General features: G+C 58.9%; 3 protein-coding genes across 3 annotated transcripts; 2 read left to right on the forward strand and 1 right to left on the reverse strand.

Annotated features, from left to right (window-relative positions):
* Positions 1–370: 370 nt before the first annotated feature.
* CIB1 (calcium and integrin binding 1) lies at positions 371–2,823 on the reverse strand. Its single transcript, XM_056114178.1, has 7 exons — positions 2,691–2,823; positions 2,556–2,590; positions 1,952–2,060; positions 1,203–1,353; positions 979–1,097; positions 807–895; positions 371–599 (listed from the first exon to the last, which is right to left on the reverse strand). Exons 1-7 carry the CDS (start codon positions 2,739–2,741, stop codon positions 578–580), a joined length of 576 nt encoding a protein of 191 aa, XP_055970153.1. The 5' UTR covers positions 2,742–2,823; the 3' UTR covers positions 371–577.
* Positions 2,824–4,289: 1,466 nt separating this feature from the next.
* GDPGP1 (GDP-D-glucose phosphorylase 1) lies at positions 4,290–6,868 on the forward strand. The gene has a single exon (XM_056114089.1). It carries the CDS (start codon positions 4,296–4,298, stop codon positions 5,436–5,438), a length of 1,143 nt encoding a protein of 380 aa, XP_055970064.1. The 5' UTR covers positions 4,290–4,295; the 3' UTR covers positions 5,439–6,868.
* TTLL13 (tubulin tyrosine ligase like 13) lies at positions 5,954–17,499 on the forward strand. Its single transcript, XM_056113920.1, has 14 exons — positions 5,954–5,986; positions 10,353–10,393; positions 11,141–11,259; positions 11,705–11,835; positions 11,981–12,137; positions 12,259–12,402; positions 12,567–12,652; positions 12,875–13,106; positions 13,364–13,548; positions 14,925–15,113; positions 15,494–15,653; positions 15,847–16,023; positions 16,535–16,838; positions 17,348–17,499. Exons 3-14 carry the CDS (start codon positions 11,158–11,160, stop codon positions 17,497–17,499), a joined length of 2,019 nt encoding a protein of 672 aa, XP_055969895.1. The 5' UTR covers positions 5,954–5,986; positions 10,353–10,393; positions 11,141–11,157.
* Positions 17,500–18,155: the final 656 nt, after the last annotated feature.

Below are 18,155 nucleotides of genomic sequence, written 5' to 3' on the forward strand. Positions count from 1 at the left end.
CTGAGGCTGCTCCATATGCGGGGATCTGGTCCTCCCTACCCAGGGGCTGGTGGGCTGACTCCCCATTCCTGGAGTGGAATCCGGCCATACCGGCCCTGCTCTGAGGCTCCTCCTGGCTCTGTGGGCAGGAGTGACCCTCAGTGATAATTCATGGCACCTTATCACCTGCCCGGGATGTGGACTTGGGTTGCTGTGTGCAAGACAAAGGCCCCCCGCTTCGGGCTTGGGAGCAGGCCTGTCCATCTCATGAAATCTTCATGTGAGCAGCCATGGTGGGCAGGCTGCATGGAGCACAGCTCAACTTCCTGCGGGTGCCCTCTGTCCCCACTTAACTCCCAGTGATCCCCAAAGCCTGGTCCACACACAGGCACCAAACTCTAAACCTTTATTGGTGACCAGTGTAGAGACAGAGTGATTGAGGTGGGGACGGGCAGTCACGGACCCCTGCCCGCGGAAAGACTGCACAGTGCTAGCTCCGGGCAGGGCCAGCTCAGCCGGCTCTGGCAACAGGCAGAACCTCGGCCACAGCTGCGCAGCAGGAAGTCTCCAACAGGCCCTGGGATACACTGTGGTCCAGTCACAGGACGATCTTAAAGGAGCTGCAGGAGATAGTGGGCAGGGGTTAGTGTAGGGCCCAGACTGCAAACTGCACTGCCCTCCAGGAGATTGGTGTAGGCTCTGTCCTTTTTCTCAGTGCCCTTGAAGGAAGTGGGGGGCTCTCTCATGCTGAAGGTCAGCCCCCTGCCCCCAGAGCAGCAGCTGGTGGGCAGCCTGGGTGAGCACGCTGCCGAGGAGTGCCATCCTACCTGGCGAAGTCTGGTGAACGGGCAATGACATGCTGGAACTCCGAGAGGTTGATGGTTCCGTCCCGATCGATATCAGATTCTTCTAGGATCTGGAAATAAGGGAGCTTCAGATGGGCCCCCGCTCCCTACGCGCTACCACCCCGCACCCCATGTTTGCCCCTTCCCCACTCACATTGTCGATGAGCTGCTTCATCTCTGAGTCATTGAGTTGCGTGTCGGCCCCCTGCCCTGTGAGGCAATTGACCAGCTGGCTCAGGTCTTCCCGGTTCAAGGTTCCATCATCATCAAAGTCTGGTGGGGCAGACAGGGAGGGGGAAGTGGCGGTGGTGGGGAGGGGCTCCAAGGCACCCCCGCATCAGCCCAGAAACCCGAGTGGGCCAGGGCAGCGGCACTTACCGAAGATGCGGAAAGCATAGTGGGACTTGATGTCCGGCGTGGCTGTGTCACTGAACACACTGAGGAGGTCCAGGAAGTCCTCGAAGCTCAGGGTGTCCCTGCTTGGGGACGTCGAGAACACTCTGCAGATCCGCTCCTTGAAGGGGTTGGCCTGGGCACAATAACATCAGTGCTTCTGAGAATGGCCTGGCCTCACTCCAACCCAATGGGTGGGGAGTGCTAGGTCCCAGTGCCCACCCTTGCAAGGGGCGTGGGCAGGAGTCTGGCACGCAGGGCAAAGTTCCACAACACTTGTGTTCCAAGCATTAGGTCAGCCCCTTGCCTAGAAATTTCCAGAGCTATCTTGGGGCAGGAAACTGGGTTTCAGGAACTTGGTGATAACAACAGTAGCTCAATTAAGGGTGCTCTGCCTCAACAGAAAACTATCTTTGAATCCCAGCCTGGGAAATGTGAGATAAGGGCCAGAGGCCACTCAAGGGGACCAGAGTACATGCAAGGAGGCTGTGTCCCATCCCTGGCATGGGATGTTCACCACTACCCTCACCCCGCCCCCCACAAAAAAGAAACAGAAAAATGCTAGTTCAGCCCAGTGGTTTAGGGGAAATCCTCTGTCCTCAGGAACACGGAGAGGGGCCAAGAGGGCTGGCTCCTGGAGCACCCCGAAACTTCCAACTGGGAGCAGTCTTCCCCCAACCACACCAGAAGCGCCTGGAGGCGCAGGCAGCTGGGGTGGGGAAGGGGTCCCGCACCTTGAGCTCCGGAAGGCCCAGGATCCCTTCTGCCGAGACGCGGGCCTGCAGCGACTCGTCCACTCCTCGTTGCTGCGGTGGCAGCAGCTCGCAGAAGCGCCGGTGGGCTCTGGGGGACAGAAGGTGGCAGCAGTTGGCACGGGGAGGGTGAGCTCGGGCGCTTCAGGACACCACACCCTCGCCCCAAGGGAAGCCACGGGCGCGGACAGCCAGGCCCAGCGTCCGGAGGGGGGAGGTGACAGGTGGACAGGTGGGGCGCGGGCGGTTGGCTGAGCGTGAATACTGGCGAGGGTAGCGACCACCGCCCCGTCGATCCCGGCGCAATGGGCGTTAACGGTTCCGGCCCGGCCCGGGTGGGGTCGGGGGAAGCCGGGCACCCCGGGACGTCTCCGGTCCCGGCGGCGGCCAGAACCACGGCGGCTCCTGCAGGGGGAGTCCGGTTCTGCACAGGCCGCCGGGCGCCCAGGGTTGCCCGGAGGTGGCTGCGCGGGGGCGCTGCTCTCTCGGGGCCGGGGCACGGCCCGGCTCGGGGCTCGGGGCGGGGAGCCAGCAGGGGCGCCCTGGGGTCGCGCGAGGGGCTCGACGGGCCGGGGTGGGCACTCACAGCAGAATCTCCTGCTTGGTGAGGAATGTCAGGTCCTGCGGGGCGGAACGGGACAGGGGGCGTGAATGAGCGGCCGCCCGGGAAGCCCCGAGCGCGGCCCCGCGCGCAGCCGCCCGGACCCCGGGCCCCGCGCACCTGGTATTCGGCCAGAAGCTCCTTGGACAGGCGACTGCCCGAGCCCCCCATGGCCGCGTAGCGCGCGCAGCTCGGCCGGCGACTCCCTCGCTTCCGCCCTGGCTCGTGTCCCCGCCCAGAGCCCGACGACAACTGCCGCCGTCCCTCCTGCGCCGCGCCCCGGGGCCGTCGCTCGGCCGAGCCCCCCTGCGCAGGTCGCTGTCCCCGGCGGGCGGGAGGCGGGGCCCGGGGCGGGACCAGACGGACGGGGCGGGGCAGGCCGCTCGGGCCCCGCCCCCAAGGGCGGGGCGTGTCGCGCGCCTGCGTGCTTGCGGCTGCGCGGGCTGGCTGCGCATGCGCCAGAAGGCTGGCGCGGCCCGGCCATTGGCTCCGGGAGGCGCTCGGGAGCGGTCGCGCGAGCCTGCCGTCTCCGCCGTCAGCGCTGACAGGGCGGTCCCTGAGGGTCGCGCTCGCGGTCGGGAAGCCTCGGGACGGGCGGTCTGGCCCGAGGCGCACGACGGCGGCGCGGGTGCCCGGCCTCTCGGACGTTCCCCCGGGCGCCCCCCGCCCTGAGGCCAGCCCGTCAGGTAGGCGGAAGCGCGGCTGCTCTGGCTGCGCGGCCTGGGCGACTTGTCGGGCGAAATCGCAAGCCGCGGCTCCAGCCCGGGGGTCCCGGCCCGAGAGCCCCGCCGACCCCTCAGCGTGCGGCGCGCTGCGGCTCCCCCCGGCCCGCCGGACGCAGCGTTCTCGCCTTGTCGCGCGCGCGGACGAGCCCCACCTTGACGGACGAGTCGACAGAGAACGTCAGGGATGGTTCTTGTTTACGCCCGTTCGTTCCGTGGTGGAGTGTTCTTCTTTCGGGGGGCCGCACCCGGCGATGCGCAGGGGTCCCTCCCGGCTCTGCGCTCAGGAATCGCTCCTGGCGGTGCTCGGGGGACCCCACGGGATGCCGGGGATCGAACCCGGGTCGGCCGCGTGCAAGGCCAGCGCCTCCCCGCTGTGCCATCGCTCGAGCCCCTTTTCTGAATATCAGACCATTAAGCGGGGGCGCCAGAGAACAGCACAGCAGGGAGGGCGCTGGGGGGACGCGGCGACCCTGCTTCCATCCGTGGCGTCCGGCCACGCCGGGAGTGATCCCCGGGTGCAGAGGCGGGAGGAAGGCCTGAGCACTGCCGGGCGTCGCCCAGAACAATCCCCTGCTAAACGGTAGATATATTTTCAGTTCAGCTAAGCTGCTGGCAGTGCTCTCGCCAGAAACCTGCTGGCGCTTTATCAATAATGCTACTGTTTTGGTTTTGGGATCACACCTGGCCGTGCTCGAGGGACCGTGAGGTGCTGGGGATTGAACTCTAGCCTGTTGCGCTGTCTCTCCAGCCTCGCTTTCAGAATATTTACTGAAGGCATGCGTTTCTTTTTTGTAACCAGAACAAACAGGCTATTTGATCTGGTGTGCCTGACAGGAATGGGTGGGGGTCCCATATAAAGTGGGAGGGCATCAAAACTGGAGCAAGGCAGGTGCCTCACCCACTGCACCATCCGCCCTTCCCCAACAGGTTATTTGGAAATAAAAACACATGAGCCGTTCTGTGTATTATTTTTATTATTATGGTTGTTTCAGGTAATCCCATGGCCCTTCTGCCAGATTCTGGGGAACCTTCATATTTGCTGCCGGCAGACCGAGATACCTGGGAAAGACACGAGACTCCTGACTTTGTCTATGGGCAGCAGGAACTTGCGTTGGAGGGGGTTCAATGGCGCGGCGTTCCCTGCACCCTCCCAGGCCAACTAGCCCAGTCTCGCTTCGACTCAGCTCTCTGCTCAGCCTGGAGGCAGCGGATGGAGCTAGGCTTGTTCCGCTACTATCTTGAGGAGTTGCAGACCCGGACCCTGCCTGGTACTGTGGGCTTCGTTGCTCAGTTGAATGTGGAACGAGGTGTGCGTAGGAGACACCCGCAGGACATCCAGAGTGTGAGGCAGGCGTTTGACCCCACACAGTTCAACTTCACTCACATTCGGCCAGGAGAAGTCCTTTTCCGTCTGAGCCGGGTGCCTGGTCAACAAGAAGACATCTTTGTGGTGATCAACGTCAGCCCCTTGGAATGGGGCCACGTGCTACTGGTGCCCGAGCCCACCCGGGGACTCCCCCAACGCCTGTTGCCCACGGTGCTGCAGGCTGGGCTAGAGGCTGTGCTCCTCAGCTCACACCCCGGTTTCCGGGTGGGTTTCAACAGTCTGGGGGGACTGGCCTCTGTGAACCATCTGCATCTGCATGGCTACTACTTGGCGCACAGACTACCCGTGGAGTGGGCCCCAAGCGATCCCCTGGACTCTAAGGGCCATTTTCATCTGCTCCGGACTCTCCCAGCCCCTGGCTTCCTCTTCTACACCAGCAGGCCTGGCGCTGACCTGGAGGCCTTGATCCGAAGAGTTTGTTTGGCCACTGACTACCTGTATGAACATGAGATCGCACATAACCTGTTTGTGACCAGGGGAGCTCCCCCTGGAAAGCCTTCACCTTCCTCTGCCCTTACTGGGCTCCGGGTCATCCTATGGGCTCGGAAGTCCAGCTTCGGAGTAAAGGAGAGCGAGGCTTTCAATGTTGCCCTCTGTGAGCTGGCTGGGCACCTCCCAGTGAAACAGCCTGAAGATTTCAACAGCCTGACTGAGGCCACCGCTCTGGCCCTCATCCAGGACAGTCTGCTGCCCCCAACCATGGCCCAGGAGGTCCAGGCAGCTTTGGTAGCCTTGATGGACCAGGAGGAGCAGTAGGGCAGTGGCCGTATTTCCCTTCTGCCTGGGAGCGATCCATCACAGTCACCGGAATTTTTTGCTTGTATGTTTGGGCAGTGCCCAGGAATGAGCGGGAGACTTAGCAACAGCTAGCCATTACACAGGGCACATGTATGATGCCCACTCCCCTCCCGCAAAGGGAACTGGAAAGAGTGATGGAAGAGGAGCCCCCTTGGAGTGAATGGACCGGATGTACCTCCCTCATGAATGTATCTGAACACCCAGGGGGTGTCAGGAATACAGGCCCTGGGCTTTTACCTCATGGACTTGCCCTTCATCCCAGCCTGAGGCTCAGTGCCCTTCTCCTCTGCCCCTGCCCTCTGTCTAGCTCCATCCTTAGCCACCTTCACCACGCCATCTTTCTCCCTCCAGAACTCTGAACTGCACATGCTTCCCCCCACCATCATCAACACCATACATACCATACATGCACCATTCATTATCATACATGGAATTGGGCGTCCTTTCAGCCTTCCTGAGGGCTAGGCAGAGACTCAAGAATCACTGCCTAGATGGACAACTCCAAGGTAAGGGAGTTGAGAGTGGCATAAGCAGATGGCTGGGCCTATGTGAGGTTTTCACGTAGGATCCTGGCTGGAGGCTGCCACGATAAGGCAGTGTATCACATTTCAGTGTGTAATGTTGGGGCTAGAGCCATAGTACAGCACAAGGCAGACCCAGATTCAATCTCTGGCATCCCATATGGTTTCCTAAGCACTACCAGGAGTGATTTCTGAGTTCAGAGCCAGGAGTATACCCTAAGCACCACCAGGTGTAACCCCAAAATAAAAAAGGTCAGAGCTAGCACCTGGTTTGATTTCTAGCACCCCATAGTGTTCCCCCAAGCCCTGGCAGAAGTGATCCCTGAGTATAGTCAGGGGTAAGCTCTGAGTATAGCCCTGTGTGGCCCTAAAAAAAAACATGTGTAAACCTTTTTTTGTTTGTTTGTTTGTTTTTTGCTTTTTGGGTCACACCTGGCGATGCACAGGGATTACTCCTGGCTCTGCACTCAGGAGTCACTCCTGGCGGTGCTCAGGGGACCATCTGGGATGCTGGGAATCGAACCTGGGTCGGCCACGTGCAAGGCAGACGCCCTACCCGCTGTGCTATCTCTCCAGCCCCAAATGTGTAAACCTTTAACATACACATTTCTGTCAGAAGACTGGTCAATCTCCTGCTTTGGCATTTTGCTTTTCCCTTCCTGTCTCCATGCTTGCTCTCTCTCGCTCTGTCTCTCTGTCTCTCTCTGTCTCTCTCTCTCTCTGTGTCTCCCCCCCCCCTTCTGTCCCTCTTCCCTTCCTCTCCCCCTCTCCCTTCTTGCTCAGTCTCCCAGGGCAATGCTGGCCATAGTAAAACTGTGACCCCCAACTCTCAGCATTTCCCTGTGCTTCTGTTCAGAGGAGAGCCATCTCAGGAGCAAATAAAATTTTCCATAAGAAGGAAGGCCTTTGAATTACAAACTGGGTTCTTTAACTGTGTGTGTGTGTGTGTGAGAGAGAGAGAGAGAGAGGGAGGGTGGGGGGGATCAGTGTGAATGAAGAGGTGACTTATGGGCAGGGGTGGAGGTACCTGGGCAGTTGGATGGGAAGTACAGTAATCGTACATCAGATCCATCACGGTTAACACTAACCATTTCTTTTAGGGACTGGAGTGAAAGTCTGGTAGGAAGGGCACTTGCCTTGGATGTGACTGACCCTGAGTTGCCCAAAGCTGCCAGAAATAAGCCCTGAGCACCAAATGGGTTTGTCCTTCACACTATAAAAAGTAATAATTTGGTTTTGGACCATACCTGGCAGTGCTCAGAGCTGACTCCTGGCTCTGCACTCAGAAATTACTCCTGGTGGTTGGGGCACCATATGGGATGCCAGGTATGGAACCTGGGTTGGCCGCACACAGACTTGCTACCCACTGTATCCATCTCTCCAGCCTCCCCAAAATAATTTTTTTATTTTAATCTTTGGCTTTTTGGGTCAGACCCAACAATGCTCAAAGGTTGCTCCTGGCTCTGTACTCAGGAACTACTCCTGGCCTTGCTCTGGGGACTGTGTGGGATGCTGGGGATAGAATCCGGTTTGGCTTCATGCAAGACAAATGCCCAGCCAGCTGTACTATCTCCTGGGCCCCAAATAAAGGGGTGGAGAGCGGAGAGGGTGGCCCAGAGGGTCAGCCTAGGAAAGACAGAAGACAGTTGCAAGTGGCAAGGCATGTGTGTAATGCCGTTTGAAGCCCAGCACCACAAGACCCCCGAATCACACCCTGGGGTGGCGCAATCTAAGGGAAAACGAGCAATAAGACAGCAGGCGAGTGCGTCGGTGGCACCCAGAGAGTCCCCCGAGCCCTGCGGGAATAAGACCTGAGCACCATCGGGTATGGCCCCAGACCAAAGAAGCTGCAGAAACAGGCCGACGTTTGTACGCCATCGCATCGCAGGCGGATGGCTCCGGGATGCAAGTCCCTCGGAGGCTGTGGGCAGCAGAGGCCAGCGAACCGTCCCACCCGAGCTCGCCCGGGCCGAGGGCGGGTGGGCGTGGCTTGGGCGGCCCCGCCCCAGAATGCTCCTCCGAGGCGAGGCCGCCCTGTGTCCATGGCTACGGCGGCGGCGGCCGCGGACTTAGGAAGGCGCCGCCGCCGCCGGCTCGCCGAGCTGGGCGTGAACTCGAGCGGGAGCGGCGCAGACGACCGGTCCCCGGGAGCCCCCGCAGAGTCCTGAACGAGTGGGAGTCCGCAGAAGGGTGGACATGAGCCGCCGGCTGAGCTCCCGCCCAGGCGGCTAGGGGTGGACCCTGCAGTCACCGGCACAATTTGGGTGGGCAGAAACCGCCGGGGCTTCTCCCTCTGCCACCGACCAGAGCCCAGCTTAGTTCGCAGGAGCCTCGCCTCAGTGGGAAAACCTGAGTCTCCAGGCTAGGGGGCGTTCAGCTTTCACCTCTACTTACTGATTCATTTTGCTTTCAGGGGCCACACCCCGGCGATGCTCTGGGATCTCTCCTGGTCCTGCACTCGGGGGTCACTCCTGGCGGGGCTCCGGGGACCATATGAGGTGCCCGGGGATCGCGCCCGCATTGGCCGCTTGCAAGCAGGAGCTCACCAGCCGTACAATCTTTCTGGCCCCCTCTCTGTTTTTAACAAGCCAAGATTCCCTGCTGCACTTCCCATTCAGGGACTAGAAGTGCTTCTCCTGGTCTCTACCCCTTGCCCAGTTCCCACACACCACCGGGTGGGACTGTAGGGTGTGGAGTCATCCTAACATGGTTTGGGCTTGGTAGTGAGTCTAACACCTGTCTGCCCCATTACCTGCTTGAAGCATGCTGCTGGGGATGGTTTTGTGGCCACTATACCCTCTAACACCAGGGGGCCCGGCATGTTAAGGAGACCACCTTGAGGGCAGGCCTGGAAGGGGGGGGGACTCAGGGTTCACCGGCACTCCTTTCCCCCCAGAGTCTAAGAGGATGGAGCCAAGTGCCTCTCAGAACAATGAGTCGGAGGGAGGGTATGCTGACAAGGCGCCTGATGCCAGGTGTGTTCAGGGCAAGGCTGCCCACCCTTCTAGCCCTTCTCAGCAGACCACCTCAAAGGCTGCCTCTAAGGCCATTCGGAGTGGAGTTACCTTAGCCATCGTGGCCAAGAAAATCCCCAAGAAAACCTCAGTCCAAGCTGACTCAGATTACCCGGAAAATGGGAAGAGAAAGAGAAAGAGCAAACGCAGGTAAATGGTCTCCTGGCCTGCTTTTAGCTGGTATATGTGTGTGTTTGATGAGGGAGGGGACTGGGGTCCAGTCCATGTAGGTTGGTTTAGTTTGGAATTTTAGCACATTTTTCTTTTTGCATCACACTTAGCAATGCTTAGGGGTTACTCCTGGCCCTGCACTCAGGAATCACTCCTAACGGTGCTCAGGGGACCATATGGGATGCTGAGAACCAAACCTGGGTTGGCCGCATGCAAGGCAAATGCCCTACCCACTGGGCTATCGCTCCAACCCTTCTTTTTTTTTTTTTGGGAGGGGTCACACCCAGCAATGCTCAGGGGTTATTCCTGGCTCTGCATTCAGGAATTACTCCTGGCGGTGCTGGGGGGACCATATGGGATGCCGGGGATCGAACTCGCATCGGCCGCATGCCAGGCAAACACCCTACCCACTATACTATCGCTCTGGCCCCTCCATTTTTATAAAATGTTTTTATTTTACTGTTTATGCTTTTAAAAAATTAGCATTTATAGCATCCCTGGTTGGTTTTTGCTGTTTTTTTTTTTCTTTTTGGGTCACACCCGGCGATGCTCAGGGGTTACTCCTGGCTCATGCACTCAGGAATTGCTCCTGGCGGTGCTCAGGGGACCATATGGGGTGCTGGGAATCGAACCTGTGTCGGCAAACGCCCTACCCGCTGTGCTATCGCTCCAGCCCCGCTTTTTTTTTTTCCTTTTTGAGGGGGTTATTGAACCACACTTGGCAATTTCAGGGGCTGTTTCTGGTTCTGTGCTCAATGAAACTGTATGTGGTGCTGGGGACCAGGGATCTCATTAGGCCTGACCACATGCAAGGCAAGTAAGTGCCTTAACCCTTGTTCTGTCTGCCCAGTCACTTTTTTGTGTGTGGCAGGAGCAAGAAATAACTCAGAGCTTATTCCTGGCCCTGTGAGCCCTGTGCTCACTCCTGGTGGGGGTTGAGGGACCTTATGGAGCCCTGGGGATTGAACCAAGCCAGCTATGATCTGATCTGCTATCCTATCTCTCTGGCCTGGTCTTTTAAGGGGCCACTAGATAAAGTGGTTCACATGATGAATTTGGGTGGGGGGTGTCTCTTCACTAGGAGAGGTCTCTTCACTTGGGGGCTGTTGCTTTTCACTGGATATTGTCCTCTGACTCTGCTGATCTCGAATCTTCCTCCTTTCCAGACCCCTGGCCATCAACCTGACCAACTGCAAGTATGAGAGTGGTAAGTGCCTCTGGCACTTAGCTTTGAGCAAGACTCACCATTGCCCTCCTGCCTCCCTGACCTTTGATCATAGAGGAGAGGGAGCAGGTGCAAATGCTCCCTTTCCTTTCCCTTCATGGCTGCTGTAAACCAGGCTCCCATGCTGGGAGTCAGGTACTGGGGGCCAGGGGTCCCCGACATGATTTCTATTGATCGAGGTCCTCACTGGCTTGGGTGCAGCCATGATGTGGGCAATGCCAGGGACATAACCTACAGCCTCACACACAGGGCAAGTGCTGTGTCGCAGAGCCAATTGCCAGGGGCCTGCACAATCCAAACTTCCAAGGAGGCTTTAGCAATTGAAAAACATGTTGGGCCAGAGAGATGACGCTCACCTAGCGGAGCGCAGGCTTTTCTTGTGAGGGCACCGGGGTTTGATCCTTGGTACTACAAGTGCCCCTGACACCTGATGAAAGTTACTCCTGAGCACTGTTGGGCATGGCTCCTGGAAGGAGGAACAGCAGGGGCAGAAACCCCCGGTCAGCTCTGCGCTCTGTCTTCTCCTGGCCTATCGCCAAGCTGCATGTCCTGTGAGCCCTCCTGAGGTCACCTTTACAGCCCGGCAGGAATGGACAGCCCAGTCTCTGGGTCCACTGATCACTTTTGGGAGGCTTTTCCCGAGAACTTGGAGTGACACCGGGTGGTGACTGAGGTCCCCCTCTCCCCGGGCCCTCTCTGGCAGCTTTGTTCTCCCTGTCCTGTTCACAGTGCGCCGGGCTGCCCAGATGTGTGGCCTGAAGGAAGTGGGGGAGGACGAAGAGTGGACTGTCTACTGGACAGACAGCTCTGTTTCTCTGGAGCGTGTTATGGACATGAAGCGGTTTCAGGTGACACCTGCTTCCCAAGAGCCATGAGCTGTGGCCTCCCAGTGTCCCTCAGCCTCCTGTCCAGGTCTCAAGCTGTCATCCAAAGCTGGAAGGCCTGGCCTGGGGGCGTGTGTGTCTGACTGTGTGCATGGGTGCATGTGTGTGTGTGTGTGTGTGTGTGTGTGTGTGTGTGCGCGAATGTTCATGTGTGTGCGTATGTATGTGTGTGCATGAGTGTGCACGAGTGTGAGTGCCCATTAGAGTGTATGAGTACGTGTGTGTAAAAGTGCATGTGCACATGAGTGTGCGTATGTGTGAGTGCGTTTGAGTGCGTGTGAGTGTGCGTGAGTGCACGTGCTTCCTCAGTTTTACGTCCATGGTGACATGGGCCTTGACCTCAGTGCTTCCTTGGGGTGCTCTTGGGTGGGGCTGGGGATGTCAAAATCCACTGGTTTTGTTGCTACAGAGAATCAACCACTTTCCCGGCATGTCGGAGATCTGCCGCAAAGACCTCCTGGCCAGGAACCTGAACCGAATGCAAAAGCTCTTCCCCACCCACTACAATATTTTCCCCCGTACCTGGTGCCTCCCCGCGGAGTGAGTATGCGTGTATGTGTGTGTGATGGTGGGTTGGGGGGAGTTTCAGAGTCCCAGAGAGAAGTGGGCCTGGGCAGGAAGAATCCCTACAAACCCGGAGAGCAACCTCCCATGACCCAGAACCCTGAGCGGCCTCCCTGCACAGTTACGGGGAATTCCAGTCGTATGGCCGCCAGCGGAAAAACTGCACATACATCTGCAAGCCCGACAGTGGCTGCCAGGGCCGCGGCATCTTCATCACCCGCAACCCCAAGGAGATCAAGCCCGGGGAGCACATGATCTGCCAGCAGTACATCGCCAAGGTCAGGGGCCCAGAGCCCGCCTGCCTGCCGCTTCCAACCTCACCTTCCCCATTCCTTGGCAGCAATATGCCCGTTGGTATCTGAGCACCACCGGGTGCCTCAAAAGCTCCCTTTCCCCCAGCCCTTCCTCATCAATGGCTTCAAGTTCGACATGAGGATCTACGTCCTCATCACATCCTGCGACCCGCTGAGGCTATTCATGTACGAGGAAGGCCTGGCCCGCTTTGCCACCACGCCCTATGTGGAGCCCAGCCATAGCAACCTGGTGAGGCCGGAGGAGCCATACCAGCCCTGCTCCATGGGCACTGCCCCCCTGGCTGGCAGGAGGGCCTGAAGGAGCAGTGCGCTGATCCCCCATGGGTTGACAGGGACAGTGGACTGGGAGGGAAGGGCCAGAGGCCTGGGAACCAGGGTGTCTCTCTATCCCAGGAGGACGTGTGCATGCACCTGACCAACTATGCGATCAACAAACACAGCGAGAATTTTGTCCGGGATGAAGCTGTGGGCAGTAAGAGGTACCTCTCTCTTCCTCGCTCCTCCCCCCTGCCCTGAGAACTGGCCTTTCTGGATCCCTCTTCCATGCCTGGCCGCCATACAAAGCCCCCAGCCCCACTGCTACCTGGGCCCTGCTGCTGGCCGGCCTGTCCCATGCAGGGATGCAGGCAGGCACTGAAGGGTTGGTTTGGGGAGCTTCCGCCTGCGGCAATGGGGCGTCTTCTGAGCACTGGGCCTTGCAGAAAGCTGTCAACGCTCAACGCCTGGCTGCGGGAGCATAGCTACAACCCCCGGGAGCTGTGGGGAGACATCGAAGACATCATCATCAAAACTGTCATCTCGGCCCACTCTGTCCTCCGCCACAACTACCGGACATGTTTCCCCCAGTACCTGAGCGGGGCCCTGTGCGCCTGTTTCGAGATCCTTGGCTTTGACATCTTGCTGGACCACAAGCTGAAACCCTGGCTGCTGGAGGTGCGGACTGGGCCCTGGGCCACACTGGGGAAGGGGTGCCCCAGTAGAGGAGCAGGGATGGGGCGGGCCCATGGTAGCTCTGGGAAGGCATGAGACCTGCGGAGGCAAATAGTACTGGTTTGTAAGCTCCAGTGTGGGGATCTGGGGTCAGGGGATCAAGGCTGCTCTCAGCCATGCCCCTGTGGCCTGGAAATAGGGACCCCCCCGGCCCTCCCATCAGAGGTTTGGACAGGGCCGGATGATGGCCCCTCCCGCAGGTGAACCACTCTCCCAGCTTCACCACGGACTCCTGCCTTGACCGCGAAGTGAAGGACACACTTCTCTGTGACACCATCAGCCTCCTCCGCCTCAGAGGCTGCGACAGGCGGAAGGTGCTGGAAGAGGACAAGCGGAGAATCAAGGAGCGGCTTCTGCTGGGCCACCAGCATCCGCGAGAGCCCAGGTCTAGTGGGGCCTGAGGCTGTCATTGTCTCTGCTCTGTGGGTCTTCTGGGTCCTTTCCCAAGGGCTAGTGCAGGAGGCAACCTGGGGCTGCCTTGCTGTTCACACAGATATGCATCAGCCCAAATCCAGTGCTGCAGTCAATCTCCCTTCTTTTCTGTTTCCTCTTGGGATTTTTTTTGGGGGGGGGAATTGTTTATTGTTTTTGTTTTTTTGTCACACCTGGCAGTGCTTGGGGCACCATATGGTCTGCCAGGGATCGAACCCATGCTGGGCAAGTGCCCTCCTCACCGACCTCTCCAGATTGTTTCCTCATTGGAGTTCATCAGTGAGCGGGAGCAGTTTCAGGACTGTTTTCTGCAGAGACCTAAGACTCATGCATGTTGGTTTCTCCTCTTCATGACCCTGGTAGCAGAACTTTCACATGCCTTGGATCTGTAATATTTTAGGGCAACTTTCTATCAGCATGTAAGGAGCTCTTCTTAACAAACAAGCAAACAAACAAAGAAAACTTCTAGAAAGCATTACCTGAGAAAGTTTGCAGTAATGAAATTCAGGGCTAGAGTACAGGAGTGCTTGCCTTATATGAAGCTGGCTCCTGGTTCTATCCCTGGCACCATATGTATGGCTTCCAGAGCACTGCTAGGGGTCACTCCTGAGAGCAAAGCCAGGAATAGCCCCTGAGCACCTCTGGGTATGAACCAAACCCCACCCTCTTCCCCCAACTCCCCCCAAATGAAACACAGTGTACATCTTGATTATCTAGTAACAAGGGACTGTTTTCAATCTGTCACTGTTTTGGGGCCATACCAGGCAGTGCTCAGGGGTTATTCCTGGCTGTGCTTAGAGGGCCATATGGGGTATCAGAAATTGAACCCCTGGTGGCTGTATGCAAGTGCCCTCCTCACCGTGCTGCGTCTCCAGCCCCTGATCTAAGTCCGCGTTGTTTGCATTGAAAGAAGGGTCAAGGACATGATGCTCTGTTGTGCTTCTGAGTCCTGGTCAAGTGGCACATGGAAGTGAACCCAAGCAGTTTGCTCCTCCCACACGATCGCGTGGCACCACTAGCACTCAACCACTTGCGAGTGGAAGCAAGGCTCAACTCCAATACCCAGGGCCCCCACGGGCCACTGCCGGGACTCGTGACTGTGATGAGTCATGTCTGCCAACAGGGAACAAAGTGAACACTGTAGGTTGGAGAGCAAGTATGACCCCCACTGAAACCCAAGGCAGCTCCTTTCCGTGTGGAAGGGAAAGGTGGAATGCCTGTTGGCCACACAGCATACTGGGCAGCAAGCCAGGACTTGCACTCAGGCCTCTGGGGGACTCACCAACACATGTTCAGTCTTCTCCACTCACCAGAGGTCCATTTCCACAGGCGAGAACAAATGGGGTTCGCATCCCAGGCCGCCATGCTAGATCAAGAATGCTATGAGGACTCACACCTGGGGGGCTACCGGCGGATCTACCCCAGGTCCAACAGCGAGAAGTATGCGCCCTTCTTCAAGCATGATGGCTCGCTCTTCCAGGAGACAGCAGCGTCCAAGGCCAGAGACGAGTGTGCCAGGTATGGTTCTGCCTTCCATGGCCTCTCCCCGTAGGGTGGGTGGGAGGGTGGAGTAAGAACTGCTGGGCCCCTTGGGAATCCCTCTTTGGTAAATGCCACTGCCGTTCCCCCCGCACACAACAAACCTGGGTGTTTCTTGTTCTTTGCATTGCTTTTGGGTCCCGTTCAGTGGTACTCAAGGCGGACTCTTGGCTCTGTGCTCAGGGTCACACCTTGACAGGACTCGGGTCCCTATGGGGTCCCTGAGCCTGGGTCAGCTGCACGCAAAAGGCAGATGCTGGCCCCACTGTCCAGTCTCTTCAGCTCCACTTCCTGCTCTTGCAGGAAGTTCTCCTCACGCACCGTCTCTCCGGTGTCTGAAGCTGCTCTGTCTCCATTAGGCAGCAGCTCGAGGTGCTCCGCCTCAAGCAGGTGCAGCGGAGCTCGGGCAGTCAGAGGCGGAAGGACCGCCGAGAGCAAAATCAGGGGGAGTCAGCAGGCGAGAAGAACCGGCCCAGGACCGCGCGGTGCAGCATCCAGCCTCCCCAGGCCCGGGCTCCTGTGGGTTATCGGACCCGTGCCTGCACTCACAGCCACACTCGGGAGAGAAGAAAGGCAGAGCAGGTGTGGCCTGGCCAGGGCCAAGCCGCTGCTGCCCCAGTGAGGCCGGGGGAGGGAGGGCGAGTGGGGAGAGGGCTGGGAGGCGGCTCTTGACTCACCCGCCATCCACAGCCCTCTCCCGTGTGCCTCGTAGCCTTTGCCAGCACGCCTGGATACCATGCAGCCACAGAGGATCGTGGAGGAGGAGGAGCAGGAGCGGATGAAGGGTTTGCTTCAGAGGGGCAACCTCATCCGCAGCCTGGGGATCGTGGAGCAGATCACCCGCATGCTGCACTCCAAACAGCAGGGCCAGAAGCTTCATGAGTATCGGGTGAGGGTCCCTGCACGGCTTCTCAGAACCTGGGGAGCAGGGGTTGTGGTGAGAGCAGCAGTGTGCCGGGGGTAGGGGAGTGGGGAGGGGGTGGCTGGGCATCGGGAAAGAGACTTGGTCCTTGGATGTCTCTTCCCAGGCTCCCAAGTGCAGCTCCCAGCCTCCTTTCTTACAGGGATTCAATCTCTGTGTTATTTTGTCTCAGGACATGACAGCATGGCCAACAAATGATGAGACCCTGGTGTCATTCTCTCTCTAGCAGGGGCAGAGCTCAGCATGCCTCAGGCCTAGGAAAGCCATTTTCCCTGGGCTATGGTGACCTGACCCTTTAATCTCTCAAGTTCTTGCTCACCCCTCCCATGCCCCTCCCCCATCCCCCATCCTTAGGGCATGACCAGGTACCGTTCTATAGTGGTGGTTGCCTGGAGGGACTTCTTTCTCAGCAATTGTCCCTTCCACACTTAAGGGAGGCCTGGCTTCACAGAAAATGTAAGAGGCCACTTCTCTCTAGCCTAGACCCCACCAGGACAGGCAGGGCGGTGGAGAAATGCCATCAGCAAGGCTGCTGTTCTTCGAGGCCCTCCGAGAACTGGGCCCTGCCCACTTCCTGAATCCGGTGCTGCCCAATGCGCTGGTCCCCAGGACCTCGGGGCATCTGTCCAGCACGGAGGCAGCACTGCTCCAGCCTGCTGGCTACCATATACAGCCCAGGACCTTCCAGTGGACGGATCCCGTGGCTCTGGGCCCCTCCTTATCGCCACTGAAGAAGTATGAAAGACGTTGTCTGTCTAGCACCAGAATCCGGCTCCCCGGCAGTGAGTATACAAGCCCAGCCTGGGTCACTGTCCACTGAACTCCCAGCTGTTGCAGTTCTATAATGGTGACTGCCTAGAGGGACTTCTTTCTCAGCAACTGTCCCTCCCACACTTAAGGGAGGCCATTTTCACAGAAAATGTAAGAGGCCACTCCTCTCTAGCCTAGACTCCACCAGGACGGGTAGGGAGGCGGAGAAGTGCCATCAGCAAAGCTGCTGTTCTTCGAGGCCCTCCAAGAACTGGGCCCTGCCCGCTTCTGAATCCAATTGGCGTTTCTGACCGTGCAGGAATGGGGGAAGCTGGGATCCCCTTTATCTGTCTATCTTCTATGTGCCAGGGAAGGGGTAGGGTAGATAGTTCTAGCACTCCGGGACTTGGCAGGGAAGTGAACCCATGACCAGGCCCATGAGTGTGATGCAGCAGCGGGTGGTGGGCACCGGACATTGGTCAGCAGTGGCAGGGGAGGTGCAGTGGGTTCAGTGGACTCAGTGCTCGTGTGTCCACTACAGAGACCCACGCCACCAGGAGGTTAGAAGCCATGAACCAGGCCACAACAGCATCAGCGACATCTTCCCTATACCCTAAGCAGGGCTATGTCCTGCGGCCGGACAGGCGGACAAATGGCAGCTGGAGCGAGTGTGCCGATCCCCGGGCACGCTGACTGGCCAGCTGCGGGCCTCGGGCAGAGGCGGGTGGCATCTGCCCTGAAAGACTCCCCTGAGCCTTCCGAAGGGCAGAAGGGCTTGCCATCGTGCCTCAGCCGGAAGGCCACCGTGCTTCGGGGTGAAGAGGCGCAGCAGAGTGGGGGTCGGGCCTGCGAATGGGAGCCAGGGCCCCGAGGCATGTGACACCAACAGCCGGGGCCATGAGGCTCGTGGACACCAGGAGCCTAGGCCCGAGGCATCTGGACACCAGGCAGCGTCCACAGCATCTGGACACCAGCGGGCAGGGCCCGAGGCATGTGGACACCAGGAACCAGGGCCTGAGGCATGGTCACGAGCAGCCAGGGCCCGAGGCACGTGGACACCGGGAGTCCTCGACTGTTGCCCAGTCAGCCACGACCAAAAGATGCTGAGCAGCCGGGGCCGGCCGCGTCCCCAGCGGGCCTGAGCGAGCGTGGCCAGCGAACCGACGAGCCCGAAGCCTGGGGGCGGGCGCGGGCAGCCGTGGGAGCAAACTGAACCCGAGTCTCTATTAAAGTTCGCGGCGATTTTGCAGGAGCGTCTAAAAGCCTCAACCCCCCTTCGCCACCCGGGGACCTCGGCGCCCCCAGCCTTCAGCGTCTGCTTCTGGGCCCCGCCGGAAGCCCCGCCCCGG

Source organism: Sorex fumeus, unplaced genomic scaffold (genome assembly GCF_029834395.1).
Source record: "Sorex fumeus unplaced genomic scaffold, SorFum_2.1 ptg000024l, whole genome shotgun sequence".
Lineage (NCBI taxonomy): Eukaryota > Metazoa > Chordata > Mammalia > Eulipotyphla > Soricidae > Sorex > Sorex fumeus.